The 20,048-nt window shown below is 41.6% G+C and overlaps 1 protein-coding gene across 5 annotated transcripts; it reads left to right on the top strand.

Moving 5' to 3' along the window:
- Nucleotides 1-9,698: 9,698 nt before the first annotated feature.
- On the top strand, nt 9,699-17,575 carry ipp (intracisternal A particle-promoted polypeptide). 5 transcript variants are annotated; one of them, XM_054767125.1, is made up of 11 exons: nt 9,699-9,838; nt 10,169-10,549; nt 10,625-10,836; nt 11,754-11,973; nt 12,059-12,214; nt 12,328-12,495; nt 12,568-12,705; nt 12,775-12,897; nt 13,034-13,251; nt 15,133-15,303; nt 17,198-17,575. In XM_054767125.1, the coding sequence occupies exons 2-11, from the start codon at nt 10,219-10,221 to the stop codon at nt 17,201-17,203; spliced, it is 1,743 nt and encodes a 580-aa protein (XP_054623100.1). In that variant the 5' UTR covers nt 9,699-9,838; nt 10,169-10,218; the 3' UTR covers nt 17,204-17,575. The 5 variants fall into 5 exon arrangements, with proteins under 5 accessions (XP_054623100.1, XP_054623099.1, XP_054623098.1 ...); XM_054767124.1 differs by lacking the exon at nt 17,198-17,575 and adding an exon at nt 15,449-15,596; XM_054767123.1 differs by lacking the exon at nt 17,198-17,575 and having other exon boundaries at nt 15,133-15,596.
- The last annotated feature ends 2,473 nt before the right edge of the window (nt 17,576-20,048 follow it).

Here is a 20,048-nt window from a genome sequence, read left to right as displayed (position 1 = left end):
CACATTTTAAATTGTACAATGTAGAGGTTATCACCACTAATGAACGATAATAACAGACGATCAACAGGGAAATGATGGAATCAGAGTCACAGTCTAGCCTTCGGCCTGGTCGTCAGGCGACCGCAACAGCGGCGCTTCCTCTAAAGCGGCTAGCAGTGGTACGCGGCTCTGCAGGCCGCTGAATCCTCCTGGCTTGCAGTCCGAGGTGAGGCGGGCATTCCTCCAATGCTGCATCTACAGAGTCTACACTGCTTTCCTGTTGTTATTCCAGCAGTGGTGTGTAGTCAGGGCCAGCGAGGCCTTCTCTGCTTGCCTAACCATTACCAGAAGTTGTCAAATGTAGTATTTGTTCTATTTAATTACATGAATTTATAGAATTTACAGTCTATTATCTTCATTTTGTAGCGTGTTTCATGGCTGCAGTAGCGGCATACCTATGTTGGATTTTTTTTTTTTTGTACAATCAGATTTCAGCTCCTGTGTGTTGCCATATCAATTGTAATCTGCCCAGGGCCTTCAGAATCAAGTTTCCGTACATCCTGGTGAGATTGACAGGTTCCTGCCACATACACACTACCAGCAATGGGGCTGTTTTTTTTTTTTTTTTTTAGCCAAACAGACTTCTGATTCGCCTCTCAGTGCCAGCTTGCAGGCCCCCAATCCTGATTGGTTGAGCACAGCAAAACTGTTCAACAAGATAAGTTACGCCCACAATGGCTGACTGAGGAGAAGTCTTTGATGAGTAGATGTATTTTACTTAAAAGTTTTTATATTTTTGTCATGGTACTAGATAAATATTGATTGTGAACTGCTTCAGATGATGTAGTGTAATGTTTGCAGTTGTCTGAAGCTGTAATCACCAGGCCGTTCTATTTATGCTTGTCACATTTGGTTGAGCGCCAACTTTACAAGCACTGGTGTACTACAGGTGGAAATTACTCACTGACTCAAAGCTACTAGCAGTAATGTAAGGCCCTGTCCAAACGGGAACATTCTCGGGGATTTATTTTGGATTTTTTGCTAGTTGAAAAAATTTTGCGTCCACACTGTGTCAGATTAGTAAATAGTTGCATCCAGACGGGAACGGATCACTGGGTGAAAACGATGTAATACACCTACGTGTGGCGCTGTTAATAGACACGACACACCAAACTAGTAAAGAAGAAAGAAGGCAAGTGCATAAGTCTACCGTCTTCTGGTTTTTCCAAGGCTGATCTAGACTCACGTCGAAGTGTAATTACTTCTACGATTCATTTTGGAGAATAAGACGAGAAAATATCAGGAGAATGTCGACGGGGGTGAGTCATGTCCGTCGAAATATTCAGATATTTGCCGGCTTGTCGACAAAGCCACGTCAGGTCGCATGGTGGTGACAGGTCTGTGACATACATCGTTTCTGTAAAACAGCGGTTCGGCCATCTATACGGAAACGACAAGCTGGCGTTTCAGATTTTCCCACTCCAAAAGTCGTTGTAAAAAAAAATACAGTTTCAGGTCACCCAGAACACCGTTTCCGTCTGGATGAAAGGCTGAAACGATAAAATACTTATTGTTTTGACCTGAAAACGTTTCCGTGTGGATAGCCCCCAAGTCTGACTATGTATTCAAAGATAATGGGACTTATATTGGTAAAATATTGTATTTACGGCAATCACGGCTATTTTACTTAATGTGTTAGCGCTCCTCTTTCGCTAAATGTCGTTTCACTAGCGAGGCTATTGCTCTAATTCGGCGACTATGGTTTGAAATCCCGCCATGGCACATATGTGTGCTCAGTATTGTAGTATTTTGTTTTTGATCCCGACTCTTACAGTGTCTGGCAAAAAAAATTCTGGCTGGCCCGCTGAAGACCCAGGTACCAAATGTACTGCCAATTTTCCTATTTTCCGAGAGAAAAAGTGCGAATGGGACGATTCCCACATAGATTTAAATCTTTTTTTGATAGATGCTGTATCACCAATAGTACGCAGATAGGACACCCTGTACACAGGCGGTGAGTCACCCTCTCACTGAAGGACAAGGAGAAAGTAGGCAGACGTTGTATGGGGTAGGCAGGAGGAAAACATTTTTTTTCTAACTTCAGTAAACGATAATGTGAATGAATTACTTTTTGGGAGGTAAAGTTGGGCCCCTTTCACTTTTCCTCTAACCTGAAACATTCCACCAAACCTGGCTAGTTCCCAAAGTGCCTTGCCTACACAGCAGTTAAACTAACACAACTAAATCCCCCCCAGCTCCCTCCCCTTTCTAAGTAAAAACCCTGCCCCCACGTCTTTTTCTCTCAAAAAATAATACACACACTCCTCCTCCACTTCCTTGTCCTTCATCTTCACGTGTACTGTGCACACACGCACATAAAATCACCCCTGTTCTGAACTTCTTCATTTAAATAAGTACTGCAAGCAGCTTTGTTGTCAAACCTTACATTTAAAGACGCCATTAAGTGACTTACAGGCTTCCGAGAGAAAAAAGGTTTTGGCAGTCAGTGTGGCCACGTCCAATCATGTCACTCCTCCTCTCTGTCTCCGTCCGATTTCTTCGTGTTGAGACCAGGCTCTCAGCCAATGGGAGGCCTTGGACGCGAATGGTGTCAGCCAATCAGAGGCCAGTTGCTATGTTGAAGGAAGAATCGATCAAAAGGGGATTTTTTTTTCTTTACCCTCCCCTTTTTATGAGCTCACGTTATAGCTGGCTCTCATATACGCTGAGGGCTGGAGGTCCTGTTGCCTGCCAGGCCATACAGCTAGTAAACTAATGAATTAGACATACCAGTTTTAGATTTACACTCAATCTACTCCCACCACAGCACATGACATAGTGTCACACTTCATATGGTGCTGTTTGTGTTGTAAGTAAAATGTTGCATGTTTTCCAAAATCTGCATCCGCCTCCGTCAAGGGATATGCATTATAATAATGATAGCACTTCTTTATAGTAATATGTGAAAATGTGCAAATGATACATTAATGTTTGATATAAAACACGATGCGTATGGTGTTTCTTTTATTGTGAACAGTTGATGCACACTGTAATATGCTTGGTCCTGTTGTGAACCTTTGTTATCTGTTTTACATCAACAGTACTCTACAAGAAATGTTCCACCGAAATTGCTCTCAAAATAAACTTAAATTGTATTTTTTCAACTCTAAATCTGCTAACACATACATTGAACTACTCAAAATGTGTATTGGCCCATCTCAGGCAACTTTAGTTTATTTTTGGACAAGTTTCCTAAGCTAAGATGGCTCATTTGAGTAACAGGAGTGAGTTTTTAGCATGGAATTAGCAAATACATGAGCTATAGCCACAGGACGTTTATGCTAATACCATGTTGACACCACACAAATTGCAGTTATTCAGCAAAAAAAATATATATTTTTTTAAATAAACAAATATCATCAAAAAATAATTTAGGTAACAGGGCTGTGCTGAGATTTTAACACCCATAGTCATCGTTGAAATGCCATCGAATATGCAAAAAAATAATTGCGTGAACTTACTTTTGGTCTTCACATGGCCTGCAGAGACTGTGAATGATGCACCTTCCTTTGGACCATGTGACTTATAGAATATCCCAAATTAATAATGTGTTAGGGTAACAGGACTGAGTGAAAACCCAGGGGCACAACTTAAGTGTGAATTTGAACTAAATTGTTTCTTAATTTTTTTAAGGAAATAAACTTAAAGTAAAGTTGTGCTCAGGAGCAACACAAATATGTACATAAATTAACATTACTGAATGATTTAAATTATTATATTTCATGGTAAAGTCTACATTTAGGAAGCGGGGACAGGCGACAAATGCTATTTTTCCAGTGATCAAGGTAATTTAATTCATCTTTTAAATTGTATTTATCAAATATACAATCAGGTCGACTTACAGGACACTTTGCTTAATAAAAAATGCATTTAACACGGATACATTTTATTTCCTGGGGGACGCAAATGGCACCGATTCGGTGAAATGGGCCAGTTGCGAATAAAGAAAAGCTCTATCGAAGTCATTTATTTTGGATCTCCAATTGTGATGAAAGGTGACACGAAATCGTCTATAAAGGAACTCATTTAGCATTGATTGAGAAGATACATTTAATCCAAATTCAATGTGGTGTTTGTCCCCCAAGCTTATCTGTGCCTATTGATCTGTCTAACAGGCTAAACATCAGCATCACAAGAAAGCCACAAGAGCAAATTACCATATAGCGTGAAATGGAAGACACGAGGAAGAGCTTGTCTGTAACAAAAAAACAAATCAGTAATTCACAGCACTGGGCCCGGTGCTTTCCGCCGAATTCTAGGTTGTTCCATAAAGTCATGGTTGGATAACTTTGATGAAGAACCAGGGTCCATATTTTCCCGCCCTCTTCTTGACACCACAGTTTCGTGTAAGTGTGGCCTTGGGGAGATTGTCAGAGGCACTTCAGCTTTTGCTTAACTGAAGCGGCTCCTTAATTAGGCCAGCAATGGCCCGCACTGAACTGGTAGTGAGCTTGGCACGCCGTGAAAGAAATAGAGGTGTCACTAGACAGAAAGCTCAACATCTAACAGGTAAGTACGCACAAAAAGGTAACGTAACACTAGTGTAGGAAATCATAAACAACAACTCTGTTAACTCTAAACATGTAACTTTAGCAAATGTTTTACAAAACAACTGCCGCAAAGCATGCTGGTGAGCCAGATACACAGCCAGCATTCACCTTTTTGCAAATACCTCTGTCTAGACTCTATCTGCAGTGGCCCCCAGTTGAGTTGAGTTTGAGAGCCGTGGGGTACAAGAACCTGACTCTCAGCCGACATCAGGGACCTTTAACCTCAGAAATCCTCTTCTCGATATGTGAACAGGGCACGGTGGTCCAGTGGTTAGCATGTTGGCCAACACAGTAACAGTCTGGAGATCGGGAAGACCTGGGTTCGATTCTCTGTGTGGAGTTTGCATCTCCCAGTGCGTGCGTGGGTTTTCTCCGGGTACTCCGGTTTCCTCCCACATCCAAAAACATGCATGTTAGGTCCATGTTAGGTATGAATGTGAGTGTGAATGGTTGTTTGTCTATATGTGCCATGCGATTGGCTGGCGACCAGTCCAGGGTGTACCCCGCCTGTCGCCCGAAGTCAGCTGGGATAGGCTCCAGCATGCCCCGCGACCCTAATGAGGAGAAGTGGTATAGAAAATGGATTGGATTGGATGGATAAGTCAAGATAAGTCACTCTTGTGCGTTGTTCTTCCATGTGTACTTACAGTATAGGAAGTATTATAAGTCTTTATGTCTTTTATATGTCTTTTCTATATGTCTTTTTAGAAGACATCTGCATACATCTGGATACGAGAGTATACGACATTGAAAAAAAAAAATCTGAGATTTCGAGAATAAAGTCATAAATTTTAAATTGCAAATTTCCGGGAAAAAAGTCATACATTTACAAAAATAAAGTTGTACATTTACGAGAAAAAAGTCGTAATATTACAAGAATAAAGTCTTAAATTTACAAGTAAAAAAATCATACATTTACGAGAATAAAGTCGTATAATTACGAGAAGAAAAGTTGTACATTTCCGAGAAAAAAAGTCCCAGAGAAAAGTTGTAATATTGCGAGGATAAAGTTGTACATTTACAAGAAAAAAAATCCTGAAATGTACGAGAAAAAAGTCGTAATATTACGAGAATAAAGTCAAGAAAAGTTGTACATTTACGAGAAAAAAACGTCCCAAGTCCTAAGTTTACTAGAAAAAAATTGTAAATTTAGGAGAAAAAAATTGTAAATTTAGGAGGAAAAAATGTTAATTTAGGAGAAAAAAGTTGTAATATTGCGAGGATAAAGTTGTAAATTTACAAGAACAAAAATCCTGAAATGTACCAGAATAAAGTCGTAAATTTACGAGAATAAAGTGGTAATATTACATGTCATACGTGTCATACGTGTCAGAGGGAAAATAGAGCATAGCTCTTCAGGAAGGAAGGAAACTTTCCCCTTGTTTCAGGCAAGCTTTTATTTATAACGTGGCAGCAAAACAGAGCATGCCTTCTCACTTCCGCCTTCCTTACCCCGCCCCCTCCACATGCCCAAGGCCAAAGGTCACATAAGTCCCCCCTTTTCATAACTGTCTCAGGCAATGCCTGTAACGTAAAGGTACAAGGTTTTTCTCGTAAATTTACGACATTATTCTCGTAACTATGCTACTTTGTTCTCTGAATGTTATGATTTTTTTCTTGGGAATTTACGGCTTTATTCTCGAAATCTCCGATTATTTTAATACTCCATAACAGGCATTGCCTGAGACAGCTATGAAAAGGGGGACTTATGTGTCCTTTGGCCTTGGGCAAAGGTAATATTACGACTTTTTTTCTCGTAAATTTACTACTTTATTCTCGTAAATTTACGACTGTTTTTTCAGTGTTGCCCCAATACTCCGTCGCACATGGGAAACCCCTTACAATTGATTTCAGCGGACATGAACAAACATTCTCAGTATCCTTTCATCCCTCCAACAATCTGCTGAAGTTCAGCTCTCAAATTGATTACAAAAAAGATCAAGTGTCTGCAGTCCACTGTCACAGGACGGACATCACTTACATTATCAAACAGACAGACATCACTCTATTCTATTGTATTCTATTCTATTCTATTTGTATGGTGAACCCCATGAAAATACGGTCAAGCAGCTTCAACAGCACAATATGAGCCTAATTATATAGAATGAAGACCCCAAAGTAGACTTATGTAATTACTTTTCAACACACTCTAATCTATTATCTATTCCCATAAGAACCACGTCTTGTGGTGTTTTGCTTTCCTGGTGGAGACAAAGTCTCACTAGCGGACAGAGCTCCTGCGGAAAGCCAGACACACTGTGTTTTTCTAAAGAATCATAATTATGATGACCACTTTCCATAGGATGGACCTCACACTTTTAGATTTTTTTTCTCCCAACTTTTAAGATTCTTTTTTTTCCCACCCTCCCACCCTTTCATCATAACGCGAGAGATGACAATCGCGTGGCGATGCTGACAGGAAGATCAGCGGAAATTATGCAAGCAAAAGCATTGCCCAGATGAAAAAAACCTGAGAGAATAGTGCCATCTTAAAACATGTCAAACCGGTTTAAAATACTCACAAATTCAGTTATCAAAACTAGATTAACCCACTTGCGGTATTGTCAAATCCACTGTGCTTTTTGCCTATTTCCAGTACAATTACCGGGTTATGAACACCTTTTTCTGCATAATGAATAGTTTCTTAACTCCAAATAAGTGTTTTAATATGACGTCGAACATATAAAAAAACCATGCATGCCAGTATACAACCTCTGGTGACTGAATGGAAGCCACGTGTCACATGACAATGATGCTCTTGAATTGCAAAACAGCACTGATCACCTCCCAGCTGCTAAAAATAATGTAATTAACACACACAGTGTCTCAGCTTTGTGTGGAAAGTAATCATCCCTACTCCATTGAAAAAGAAGAGGCTGATGAGTGGGTGAGGAAGACATGTGTGTTTCCAAGTCAACGATGGCGTCAGCACAAAAGATCCAGAGACTACAAAGAGCTTCTAAGTCAGTATTGCCTCAAATCAGGGTAATTATAATACAAAAAATAATTAAAATATTTCCCATGGTAAGGAAAAAAGACAATAAACTGCAAACAAATGCTGTGGGAGTCAATCATGATAGCAATAAAGCTTGACAGACATAGCTATTATTTTGATAACATCATGTATTTACATATACAGTATATACAGTGGTGTGAAAAAGTGTTTTCCCCTTCCTGATTTCTTATTTTTTTGCATGTTTGTCACACTTAAATGTTTCAGATCATCAAACAAATTTAAGTATTAGTCAATGACAACACAAATGAAGACAAAATGCAGATTTTAAATTAAACATTTTATTATTAAGGAAGAATAAAAATCAAAAACTACATGGCCCTGTGTGAAAAAGTGATTGTCCCCTAAACCTAATAACTTTGGGCCACCCTTAGCAGCAACAACTACAATCAATCGTTTGCGATAACTTGCAATGAGTCTCTTACAGCGATGTGGAGGAATTTTGGCCCACTCATCTTTGCAGAATTGTAGTAATTCAGCCACATTGGAGGGTTTTCCAGCATGAAGCGCCTTTTTAAGGTCATGCCACAGCATCTTAATAGGATTCAGGTCAGGACTTTGACTACGTCACTCCATAGTCTTCATTTTGTTTTTCTTCAGCCATTCAGAGGTGGACTTGCTGGTGTGTTTTGGATCATTGTCCTGCTGCAGAACCCAAGTTGGTTTCAATGTGAGGTCACCAACATATGGCCAAACATTCTCCATCAGGATTTTTTGGTAGACATCAGAATTCCTGGTTCCATTTATCACAGCAAGTCTTCCAGGCCCCGAAGCAGCAAAACAGCCCCAGACCATCACACTACCACCACCATATTTTACTGTTGGTATGACGTTCTTGCGGAAATGCGGTGTTAACTTTTACACCAGATGTAATGGGACACACACCTTCCAAAAAGTTCAACGTTTGTCTCGTCAGACCACAGAGTATTTTCCCAAAGGTCTTGGGGGTCATCAAGAGGTTTTCTGGCAAAATTGAGACAAGCCTTAATGTTCTTTTTGTTCAGCAGTGGTTTTGGTCTTGGAACTCTCCCATGCAGTTTGTTTTTGCCCAGTGTCTTTCTTATGGTGGAGTCATGAACACTGACCTTAACTGAGGCAAGTGAGACCTGCAGTTCTTTGGACGTTGTTGTGGGGTCTTTTGTGACCTCTTGGATGAGTCGTTGCTGCGCTCTTGGGGTAATTTGGGTTGGGCCAAATGTGCCGCTAGCCAACACTAACCCCGGACTGCACTTTGGACACCTTGAACAACACCTTCTATTCGTGTTCCTTTCAATCCAACCCTTGACTTCAATTTAATACAGTATTTCCAATAGTGACAACACAAGCTGCACAGGTACCATGCGAAACAACAAATATGATAATGAGGTATTCAGGACAACACAAACATACAAGGAAGTGACATGTGTGTTGCGTGTATCTTTGAGTCTTAAGTGCCACCTTATTCTCATTCAATGAATTACTAGCTGTTTTTTAATGGTAAAATGAAAGGGCCGGGAATAAAAATGTTTTAAAAAACAGGTTACAGACATGACAGATATTCTTAATGTATATCTCAATTCAATGTTGATTAAAAACACAGTTTATCACAAGATAATTTTATATAGTGGACCACGCCAATTTGAATGCACTTGGAAAACAAGTATAGTGTGCTTCGTACAGTGAGTCTTGTACATTTGTGTACTATGTATGTAAATTACAGTATATCCTGTATATGTGAACATGTTTTAAATAGATACAAATGGTATACTGCATCACTTTAACAGTTGCAGTTACAGCCTATACATGTTGTGTTTGCTAATAGCCATGCAAATTATCGTGCATAATGGGATTTTTTTTTATTATTGATCGTACAAAATGGGAAATTGTGGCACAAATACGATAATTATTGTACGTCTGGCAACGCTAGTTAAGCTTGTTACGCTTTTGCTTACACGCAACACTGCCACCTGGTGTTGTATTTTCTTACAACCGTGCATTGTTACGAAATCAAACGAAATACACAAATACACAAACAAAATACCGACGTAAGACAAAATAATTGAATAAATAATTTTTAAAAGCCATACTTGGGATTTGAGACGACAGAGAAGTGCCGACTCAAACGTTAGCTGGCGCTCGACCGCGCGCGATTGATTTGTTGTGACTGACTATAGTCAGACCAGAGCAATCGTTTCAGAGAAAATAACGTAGTCCGTTGGAAGTTGCCTGGCTCCGGATCAACAAATCTGATTGAACGGTGCTGGAGAATTAAATGGTTTTTATTTCTGCTCAAAGATTGTGACTGTGGCTCAACAATTAGCGCAGAAGGGAGCGAAATTACACATTTATGCGGTAGTCTCATGGAGAGCGATTTGTTAGCATACAGTGACATGGCATGGGTTCGTGTTGTTATATTGTCGTTATGTACAGCTTCAATTCAGAACGACGTATCTTACGTTTTTTTTTGCGTATTACCTTAAATAACTAATGCATCAGTTCTGAGTTGTTTCATAATAATCGAGGGTGTGTTTTTGTTTATATGTTTATGTGCTAACTTGTATAATTGTCTCCTTTTGTGCCTATTCAGAGATAAAGGTTTGGGAATAATGGCCTCCTTGGTAACCTGCCTCAGCACCCATGTCCTTTACTAGTGTGTCTACCACTGATGGCAATGCTTCTGCTGTCATGGCAACCCAGGCTTTAGAGCAAACTCTGTTGGCCTCAGACCGCTATGCAAAGCTCATCCTGGCCCAGATGAACAAAATGAGGCTTCACGCGGATTTCTGTGATGTGGGGCTGAGGGTCGGCAGCCGCGTCTTCAAAGTCCACCGTCTGGTCCTCGCCGCCAGCAGCCCGTACTTTTCTGCTCTTTTCTACGGGGGAATGAGCGAAGTCGATAAAGAGGAGGTGGAGATTCTGGGAGTAGATACTGACGTCTTTGAGGTTCTTCTGGACTTTGTCTACACAGGTACTCAGTGATTCTGACAAACACGGACCCGCCATGAATGTTTAAGCTAATGGTCTTTGCTCTGCTTCTCGTCAGGCACCATCAGCGTGACTGTGGACAATGTTCAAGAGTTGATTTTAGCAGCGGATATGCTGCAGTGGAATGAAATAGTGTTCATCTGTGGAGAGTTTCTCAATGACCACATAGATCTATCCAATTGTGTGGGCATCTTTCAGTTCCTGGACCACATTGCCTGCATGGAAACGTTGGAGTGCTCTGAGAACTTCATCCATGCTCACTTCCTGGAGGTATGAAACAATCAAGCAAATAATGTTATTTGACGCACTTACCCTCAGACTTGTGGAAAAAAATATATACAGTGGATTGTAAAAATATGTATAGTGGAAAGTCGGTGTGCGTTCCAATATGGCACGCGTATTGTCGTGTTATTAATACACTGCCTGAATCCAGCTGTGTTCTTAATGTATTTTTAATCACAAAATGACCTTGTCAGCTTCCTACTACATGGAAACAAGGAACCAGAAGTCAGCTCCTTCGCCCGTCTGTGATATAGTAGTTCTTTCCTAACTAATGTCAGTTACGTCACAAGCCTCAAAAATGTTAACACAAAACCGCCTTTTTATAGTTTTACATGCATAAATATGCACAGAAATGACAAAAGGGACAAATGAGCATTTAAGGTCACTTGTACCTTCACGGACACCACCTCTGTGTTTTGCCATGAGTTATTTCTTCAATTCAATAGGTGTGTCTCACCTTCTTTATCAAAATGCTGGCACTGGCATCTTGTCTTGGCTCCATTTTGGGTTATTTTGCCGCCGTGATCAGAAGAAACGCAAAGAATTGAGGTGAGAAACACGACTGAATTCAAATAATAATTCATGGCAAAACACCCAGGTGGTGTCCGTGTTGCTCTCGCTGCCACATCGTGTCTTTGGCGACAATCATGTCTTCAATGAAGGTAAATGTAACATTAAATGCTCATTTCACCCTTTCATTCGTCATTTATAACCATTTCAAGTGTTTTGTGCATGTAAAACTATAATAATGTTTTGTGTTAACTTTGCTGGCTTTTTGGAATGAATTAAATGGATTAACATTATTTCTTATGGGAAAAAATGATTGATCTGCTGTACTTCATAAATTCTAGTAATCCCACCAGATGATTTTGTTCACTTCTCCCCCGTCATTTGCTTCACATTAGGTTTGTATCAGTGATGACTTCAGGGGCCTCTCAAAGGATCAGATTGTAAAACTTATAAGAAGTGAAGAGCTGAGAATCGAGGATGAGTACCAGGTGTTCACAGCAGTCATGGACTGGGTTCTCCACGATGTGGCGAAGAGAAGGAAGTATGTCGTTGAGGTGTTGGAACCAGTCCGTTTCCCTCTACTTTCCCCAGAGACGCTGTTCAAGTACATAGAGGGCAAGCATACCTTATTTTCAGCTCTTCTGGATGGATTGTGCCTTTTTTTTTAAAATAATGCTGCTCTTTGTGGCTTTTAACGAAGGTATTACCGACTTCAGCCTGCGGGTGGTACTGCAAACCCTTTTGAAGGAATACATGGAAGTCACCAAGTCTCCCAAAGACATTAAGACGCACAATCAGATCCAGCAAGTCAAGATTAGACCGAGAAGAAAAGCCAGGAAATACCTATATGCTATAGGTTGTGTATTGAAAGTATTTATTGCTAAATTGTGTGCTGTTCAGTTAACCATTTCATTTTTAGTGAGAAAGATAATTATTCATTCTGGACTTTTGGTTGTTTCTGGATTCTAGGAGGGTATAATCAGTTACAGTTAAGACGGTACAGTGACATCCAGGCATTAAGTTGCGTGGAGCGCTTTGACACCTTCAACCAGTGCTGGACCACAGTGCCGTCTCTGCACCAGGCCCGCAGCGAACTGGGGGCGGCGGTACTGGAGGGCATGATCTATGTGGTGGGAGGTGAGGAAGACCATAAATGTTACTTAACAATAATGGTTATAGTTTTTCAAATCTTTTTTTTTTCCTCACCAGGAAGGAAAGACTCAATGATTTTTGACTGCACGGAGAGATACGACCCAGTGACCAAACAGTGGGATGCTGTAGCTTCTTTGAATTTCCCTCGATATGGATTTAGTGTCTGCCCCTGCCATGGCGCTCTGTATGCGCTTGGTAATGATTACCACTGCACTGTAGTAACTTGTAGTTGAATAAAACGATAATTGAATGATAACCTTGTAGGTGGCAAGATGGGCTCTGAGATCGGGAAGACGATGGAACGTTACGACCCAGAGGAAAACAAGTGGGAGGTGATAGGCAGCATGACAATTCCCCGCCACCACTTTGGTTGCTGCGAGATGCAAGGTGTGTTATTACCGGCCCATGCAAACGTTCAGGTGCAGCCCATACGCCGATCAGCTGTCAGTTTTCCCCATGAACAGCTTTCATTTCTTACGTATCTCCAATGACGTCATGGCTCATGCATGTTGTCCCTTTTCAGGTTGTATTTATGTCATCGGCGGAATCAGCAACGACATGGAGCTGTACTCTGCAGAGATGTACGATCCCATCACCCGTCGATGGAGCGCCTTGCCAGTTATGGTTACACGTCGAGCCTACTTGGGCGTGGCCTGCCTCGACAACTGTATTTACGCTGTGGGCGGCTGGAACGAAGAACTCGGCATTTTGAAGACCGTGGAGAAGTACTGTCCAGAGGAGGTAAGCTGGAGTGACTGTTATTTGCATTAACAGTCAAACTTCGGTTTTCGCACGCCCCGGTTTTTGTATGATTTGGTTTTTGATGAAAATTTTGTGTATCTTGTTTCTTGTCCTGTAATACATCGTTCCTCGAACACAGCACCCCCAAGAGTTGCTGACTCACTGTCCATGCATTTTTTATATTGAGTGTGACGGCTACCCGAAATAACCCGCTATGGGGGCCAAAGAAAGCTGCGAATGGCAGCAATTCAATAAAGAAGGTGAGAAATACTATTGAATTCAATAAAGAAGTCCGAAGATGCCGTCACCTCCGGAGAGGGAGGCTCTCTGCTTCTTGCAGTCATTGCCAACAAGAGTCTTAAATAATTCACCCATTCATAATTATTTTGCATTCTTTTCTGCATGTAAAACTATAATTATCGTCTATAAATGTATTTTTTGATAATATTTTTGGGTGCCTGAAACAAATAATTTGATTTACATTATTTCCTATAGGAAAAATTGCTTCGGTTTTCATTGGAATTTTTGAAACGAAAACAGAGGTACCACTGTATTGTACTGTAGTCCTCACCACAGAGGCTCAAGTTAGTGGAGTTTATTGCAGTTAAGTTGAGCTCAATTGTCAACAATCACCCTGCAATTAACTGATGACCCGTCTCGTCTGCTTTAAGTCAGCTGAGATGGGCTCAGCCCCTGCTGTGAACATAAACAGCAAAGAGTCAGCATTTGTGACATTGCATATTTGCGGATTTTTGGTCAGAATTTTTTTTTTTAAATAATAAATATTTATAGATAAATATAAATGTATTTTTTTTCTCCAAAAATAGGCTGTTTTTTTTTTTTGTTTAGCAGAAAACACATCTCATTCACCGTATAAATATATGATAACACAGGTCAAATGTACAACATATATGTTATCAAACCTTCATTCTTACATGTTTTTTTTTTTTTTGCCAAGCGCTGAGGTGGTCCTTAAACACACCATAGTCGCACGCTGCTAAGCAGAAGTGAAACTTATATAAATACAACCTTCTGCAGTGCCGCCACAGCTTAATAAACATCAGGTGTGTCCAAACTTTTCCTAGCGAGGGCCGCGTACGGTACAATCAAAGGATACGGGGGCCACTTTGATATTTTACATTATGTAAACCAACCCATGTGGCTATGCTAACATGTTATATACAGTATATTAAAAGAAAAAACAGCCTGCATCTCAGCTTTTCTGTTTTTGCTGCTGTTGTTTTTCAATTTTACTAATGTTTCAACTGTCTTCTTGTAATTTTTTTTCCATAACACAGTGACCTTATGTAATATCACAACTTTTCCCCAACCTAATTACTAATATTGTGAAAATATAGCAGAAATTTTTGTGAAAATTACATTTTTTTTTTAGAATATTACAATATGCTCATTATGCTTTTTGTGTCATATTGTTAATTTTTTTTATATTAATATTATGATTGTATTCGATTATTTGTACTATAGTCTTGTAAAATTACTCTTCTTTTTCCCATTTTTCTTGAGTAAGTTTTATTAATTAATTGTATTTTTTAAATAGACCCCCCCCCACCACCACCACCACCACCACCACACACACACACACACACACACACACACACACACACACACACACACACAAACACACATTTTTATGTCATCATTAGTGGTGACTACCTATGCATTTTATATTCGGAGGGTTTGGAGGGGGGGGAGTGAGCTGTGTCAAAAATAGACATTTTCATGAGCGTCTCAATTAATCTCTGATTTTCGGCATTCGATGGTGAGTCTGGAATGGAGCTACCGGGAAAAGCGGGGCTCAACTATAATACAGTACATGTGAATGAATGTATAGTCCACACCTCTGTGGGTCTGTCTTTCCAGGAGAAGTGGTTCGAGGTGGCCCCAATGTCCACTCCACGCTCCGGGCTGTCCGTGTCCGCGGTTAATGGGCTGCTGTACGCCGTCGGAGGAAGATCCGCCAGTAACTTCTTAGACCCGATTACTCTGGACTCTGTGGAGATCTACGACCCTCGGCTGGATACCTGGACGGAGGTCAGCAACATGATCACCAGTCGCTTTGACTGCGGGTTGGCTGAGCTCTAGTCGCCTGGATCAATCCTGCATCAAACCCAAACCTGCACCTTACCCTGTGCCACATTTCCACACATTATTTATACAGTGTTATTTCCTGTTACAGTGCAACATGCTGGAAAACTCACCCATCAGCTTCCACTTTAATCATTGACGTCTGTTATCAGTCGACTGAATTTGACACTGGAAAATTGGTCACATATTTAATCGTCTATTGTATGTACTTGTATTTGGAAAAAGAAGCTTTTATGTCATCTTCTGTCATTCATCATTGCAACAGACTTTATTTGCTTGTGTGCTTAGTTAGTCCTGGTATCCAAATGTGTTTCTCTGTTTCCTCAAATATCAAAGGTGTGTGTGTGTGCGCGTGCGGTGCTACTTAACCGTCTCATCAAACCACGTGAGCCTGTTTAACGATGAACCAGAATGACACCCGTGCGTCGTTGAGAGAGATACCCGAAAGTGCTTTTAAACTGAAACAGTTTGCGAAACCTGTGCTGTTACTACTGGATGATATCAGTGAATACTATTTGATACACTGTACACTATCTACACCACTGTGTTCTTCCCCTACTTTGGTATATTTCTTCGGAGCAGTTCAACTGAGGGGAGCACAACTGTTTCCTGTCCCTTAGCAAGCCAGTTAATATAAATACCGCATACCTGTCAAAACCGTGTTTGAACATTCTAGGCCTGCCAGCGATGTTCATGACAAAATTCCTTGTAAGCATTGGTGTCCATACTGGAAAATGAAAGGATGCAAAGGCCACTTTGATATTTTATGATATATTTGTATTTGTACTTTATTTATCCCACAGCGGGGAAATTCACTTGTTACAGCAGCAAGCATGATACGCAAATAAAGAGCACAGTGTAAAGAATACATATTGACTACAACATGGTTCAGGTGTTGCAGGTGTTGTAGAGCCTGACAGCGGTCGGTATGAAGGACCTGCGGAACCTCTCCTTCTTACACCGTGGGTGTAACAGTCTGCTGCTGAAGGAGCTGCTAAGGGAACCCACAGTGTCATGTAGCGGGTGAGAGGTGAGAGGTGTTGTCCAACAGCCAACATCCTTCTCTCACCCACTTCCTTCCAGAGGACCGTCCAGGACAGAGCTCGCTCTCCTGATCAGCCTATTGATCCTGCTCCTGTCCCTGTCTGTGCTGCCCCCTCCCCAGCAGCCAACAGCATAGAAGATGGCTGAGGCCACCACAGAGTCATTAAAGGTCCATAAAAGAGTCCTGCACACACCAAAGGACCTCAGTCTCCTCAGCAGGTGGAGGCGACTCTGGCCCTTCTTCTAGAGGGCGTGGGTGTTGACGGACCAGTCCAGTTTGTTGTTAAGGTGAACACCCAGGAATTTGTAGCTGTCTACCAACTCTATGTCCGCTCCCTGGATGTTCACAGGTGTTAAATGGGATGTTTTCCTCTGGAAGTTAATGATCATCTCCTTTGTCTTGCTGATGTTGAGTTGTAGCTGGTTAAGCTCACTCCAGCTGACAAAGTCCCTGATGACCATCCTGTATTCCTCTGAAACACAACCAACGATGGCTGTGTCGTCGGAGAACTTCTGGATGTGACACTGTGTGGAGTTGTGTGTGAAGTCCGAGGTGTAGAGGGTGAAGAGGAAAGGGGAGAGCACCGTACCCTGAGGGGTACCATGTCAGACACACAGTGACGGAGCCTCACATACTGTGGTCTGTTGGTGAGGTAGTCTATAACCCATGCAGTCAGGTGTGTTGGTCTACTCCCACACTCTCCATCTTCACTCTGAGTAGTGACGGCTGGATGATGTTGAAGGCAATGGAGAAGTCAAAAAACATGACCCTCACAACGCTCCCGCTGTCCTCCAGGTGTAGCAGTGATCTGTGCAGCAGGTAGATCACTGCGTCGTCCACTCTGATCCGAGGCCAGTAAGCAAACTGCAGGGGGTCCAGCTGAGTGCCCACCAGGGGTCGCAAGTGCTGCAGGATAATCCTCTCCATGGTCTTCATCAGGTGAGAGGTCAAGGCAACAGGCCTGAAGTGGTTAGGCTCCTTGGGACGCGGTGTCTTTGGTATCGGGACCACACAGGAGGTCTTCCACAGGGCCGGGACTGTCTCCAGGCTCAGGCTGAGATTGAACAAGTGCCTGAGAACTCCACAGAGCTGGTCAGCACAGTCCTTGAGGATTCTAGGGCTGATGCCGTCCGGTCCCGGTACCTTCCTTGCCTTGATCTTCTTCAGCTGACTCCTCACCTGATCATCAGTTATGGAGAGGGGGGTAGAGGATGGCTGGGATGGGGATGTGGGGGTGAAGAGTGGTGAGTGGGTAGGGGAGGGAGGGGGGGCAGACTCAAATCTGTTGAAAAACAGATTGAGTTCATCTGCCCAGATCTTGGCCCCACTGGCATGGTCTCTCCCCACTCCTTTACCATGGCCTGTGATGGTCTGCAGGCCTCTCCAGACTTCCCTGGCATTATTCTGCTCCAGCCGCTTCTCCAGTTTCTTCCTGTAGCAGTCCTTCCCCTTCCTGATCTTATGCCGGAGTTCCCTCTGAACTCTGCACAGCTCCTCCTTGTCCCTCGAGTTGAAGACCCTCTTCTAATTCAGCAGGGCCTTAATCTCAGAGGTCACCCAGGGTTTGTTGTTGGGAAAACACCGCACCAACTTGGAGGGCACAGTGTTCTCCACACAGAAGTTGATATAGTCTGTGATGCAGTGAGTCATGCTGTCAACGTCATAAGCAACATTTAGATATGCTAAGAAGTTATATACCGTCACCTTATTAAAATTAAGTCATAAAAGTCCTATTTTTTCACATATTTAGGGGGGAAAACACAAAAAACCTAACCAAATGCAGAGCATATGATATTTGTTAATCATTTCAAACAAAAAGGCCTTGAAGGTGGATGACTGTTGACATGCATAGTGTGTCAATTATGTAACATTAAAGAATAAAGTCACTTTGGACAATTTTCAAACATTCTAGTGTGACTTCGGCAACTTTGAACCTGGCTTAAAGTGCCCTTTCATTTGATAGGGCAAACTCCAAACTGAAATTACCCTGAGTTAAAGTAAATACACGTCAGGTAAATCAAACGCTGAGGAGGCATGTCCCTCTCCTCACTCGTCCAGCTCTTCATTGTTGGGTTTTCGTATACCTGTCCCATTTCTATTCCGTTTATACCCGGAATCTTCATTCTCGGTCATCTTGATTTGCCTAACTTTGGCAAATTGTCAACAGAAGTGATGACACTCGACGGGCATCACATGTTTCATGAACTGAAGGTCCTGGAACTTCCTCTCTTTGATTGGCAGAGCATGCTGGAACACTCTGATCCATTCCATTGGCCCACTTGGCACCAGTATCCTCTGTGGCAGTGCATCCCACTCAGATTTCTCAGAGAAGGATAGCTTGTACTGGACCTTGCCAAGTTGAAGAGCCCGCAAATCACGTACAGTTGGGTCTCTTGCTTTTTTTGCCTGGTCTGATACTTCAGAAGTAAGATCCGTTGCGTTTCGGGATTCGTCATGTTTGACCACCTTCACTTGGTAGGGTTTTGGTTTGAGTCTTGCGGTTTGGGGGATGATTGTGTAGGATGTCCGCTGTCATTTGACGCTGTGCATGGTGTCCATTCCAATCAAACTGATTCAACAATCATGTTGAGAGCTTCTTCTGCACTGTACATTCTGTTGCTTCTTGAAGCAGCCGTCATCATGAAAGCTTGTAAAATTGCCCAAGTCAGACAGTTTATCCTAAAGAATCAAAAATGTTGACTTTGGCAAAAAATAAAATGGCCTAAGTCACCTTCTCGACATAGGGCATTGTCCTATAGGGCATAAAAACCGTGATCCTTTCAACCAAAGCGATTTTACCAGAGATGGCCAGCATGATCAAGAGATGATTTAGGCCAGTGGTTCTCGGTTATTTTCTGCCATCCTCCACCCCAGGGGTCAGAAATGTTTTCACCCCCCCCTCAAATTTTTAAATACTATTGATAAACTGATAATATCTATTTATCTGTACTGTACAGACTGAACTCAAAACTGAAAACCAGGAAATTACAACAAATGTGACCCATACAAGCGTATTCAAGAGTCAAATTGCATTTTCTGTCCATCTTCTATGCTTATCCCAGCTGACTTCGGGCGAGAGGCGGGGTACACCAGCCAATTGCGAGGCACATATAGACAATTATTCACACTCACATTCATACCTATGGACAATTTAGAGGCGCCAATTAACCTAACAAGCATGTTTTTGGAATGTGGGAGGATACCGGAGCTCGGGGAGAACATGCAAAGTCCGCCCAAGCGGAGATTCGAAACCAGGTCTTCCTGATCACCTGACTGTGTGGCCAACATACACAACACAAATTGCATCTTGAGTACGAGAAATTTGCATGTTGGCAGGTCTGCACTAACATTTAAAGTACTCCCTGCCTCACATGCCTCCCCCTGTCAGGTCACCATTTTTTTCTTTTCCAACAATTTCAACTTTCTTCTTGTAAATGATCTTTCAGCAATTAGGACTGTATTTCCATATTTGGACTATATTCTTGTATCATTTTAGTTTTTTTTCCACAGCCTAATTTTCTTTAATCATTTTTTCTTTAATATTTAAACTTTATGATAATAAAAGGACGTTATTTTTCCTCATTATGTTATTATCATAAAATTGGGATTTTTTTCCATTAGATTAAAACTTTTTTTCTTAATATTT

This window comes from Dunckerocampus dactyliophorus, chromosome 2, assembly GCF_027744805.1.
Source record: "Dunckerocampus dactyliophorus isolate RoL2022-P2 chromosome 2, RoL_Ddac_1.1, whole genome shotgun sequence".
Taxonomy (NCBI): domain Eukaryota; kingdom Metazoa; phylum Chordata; class Actinopteri; order Syngnathiformes; family Syngnathidae; genus Dunckerocampus; species Dunckerocampus dactyliophorus.
The sequence above is the reverse complement of the archived record's forward strand: the minus strand, read 5'-3'. Positions and strand labels throughout refer to the sequence as shown.

Coding starts and splice junctions, on each gene's coding strand:
- ipp (XM_054767123.1), top strand. CDS start 10,219: ATGTCCTTTACTAGTGTGTCTACCACTGATGGCAATGCTTCTGCTGTC. Junction 10,837..11,753: donor TCCATGCTCACTTCCTGGAG/GTATGAAACAAT, acceptor GCTTCACATTAG/GTTTGTATCAGTGATGACTT. Junction 12,706..12,774: donor TGGCGCTCTGTATGCGCTTG/GTAATGATTACC, acceptor ATAACCTTGTAG/GTGGCAAGATGGGCTCTGAG.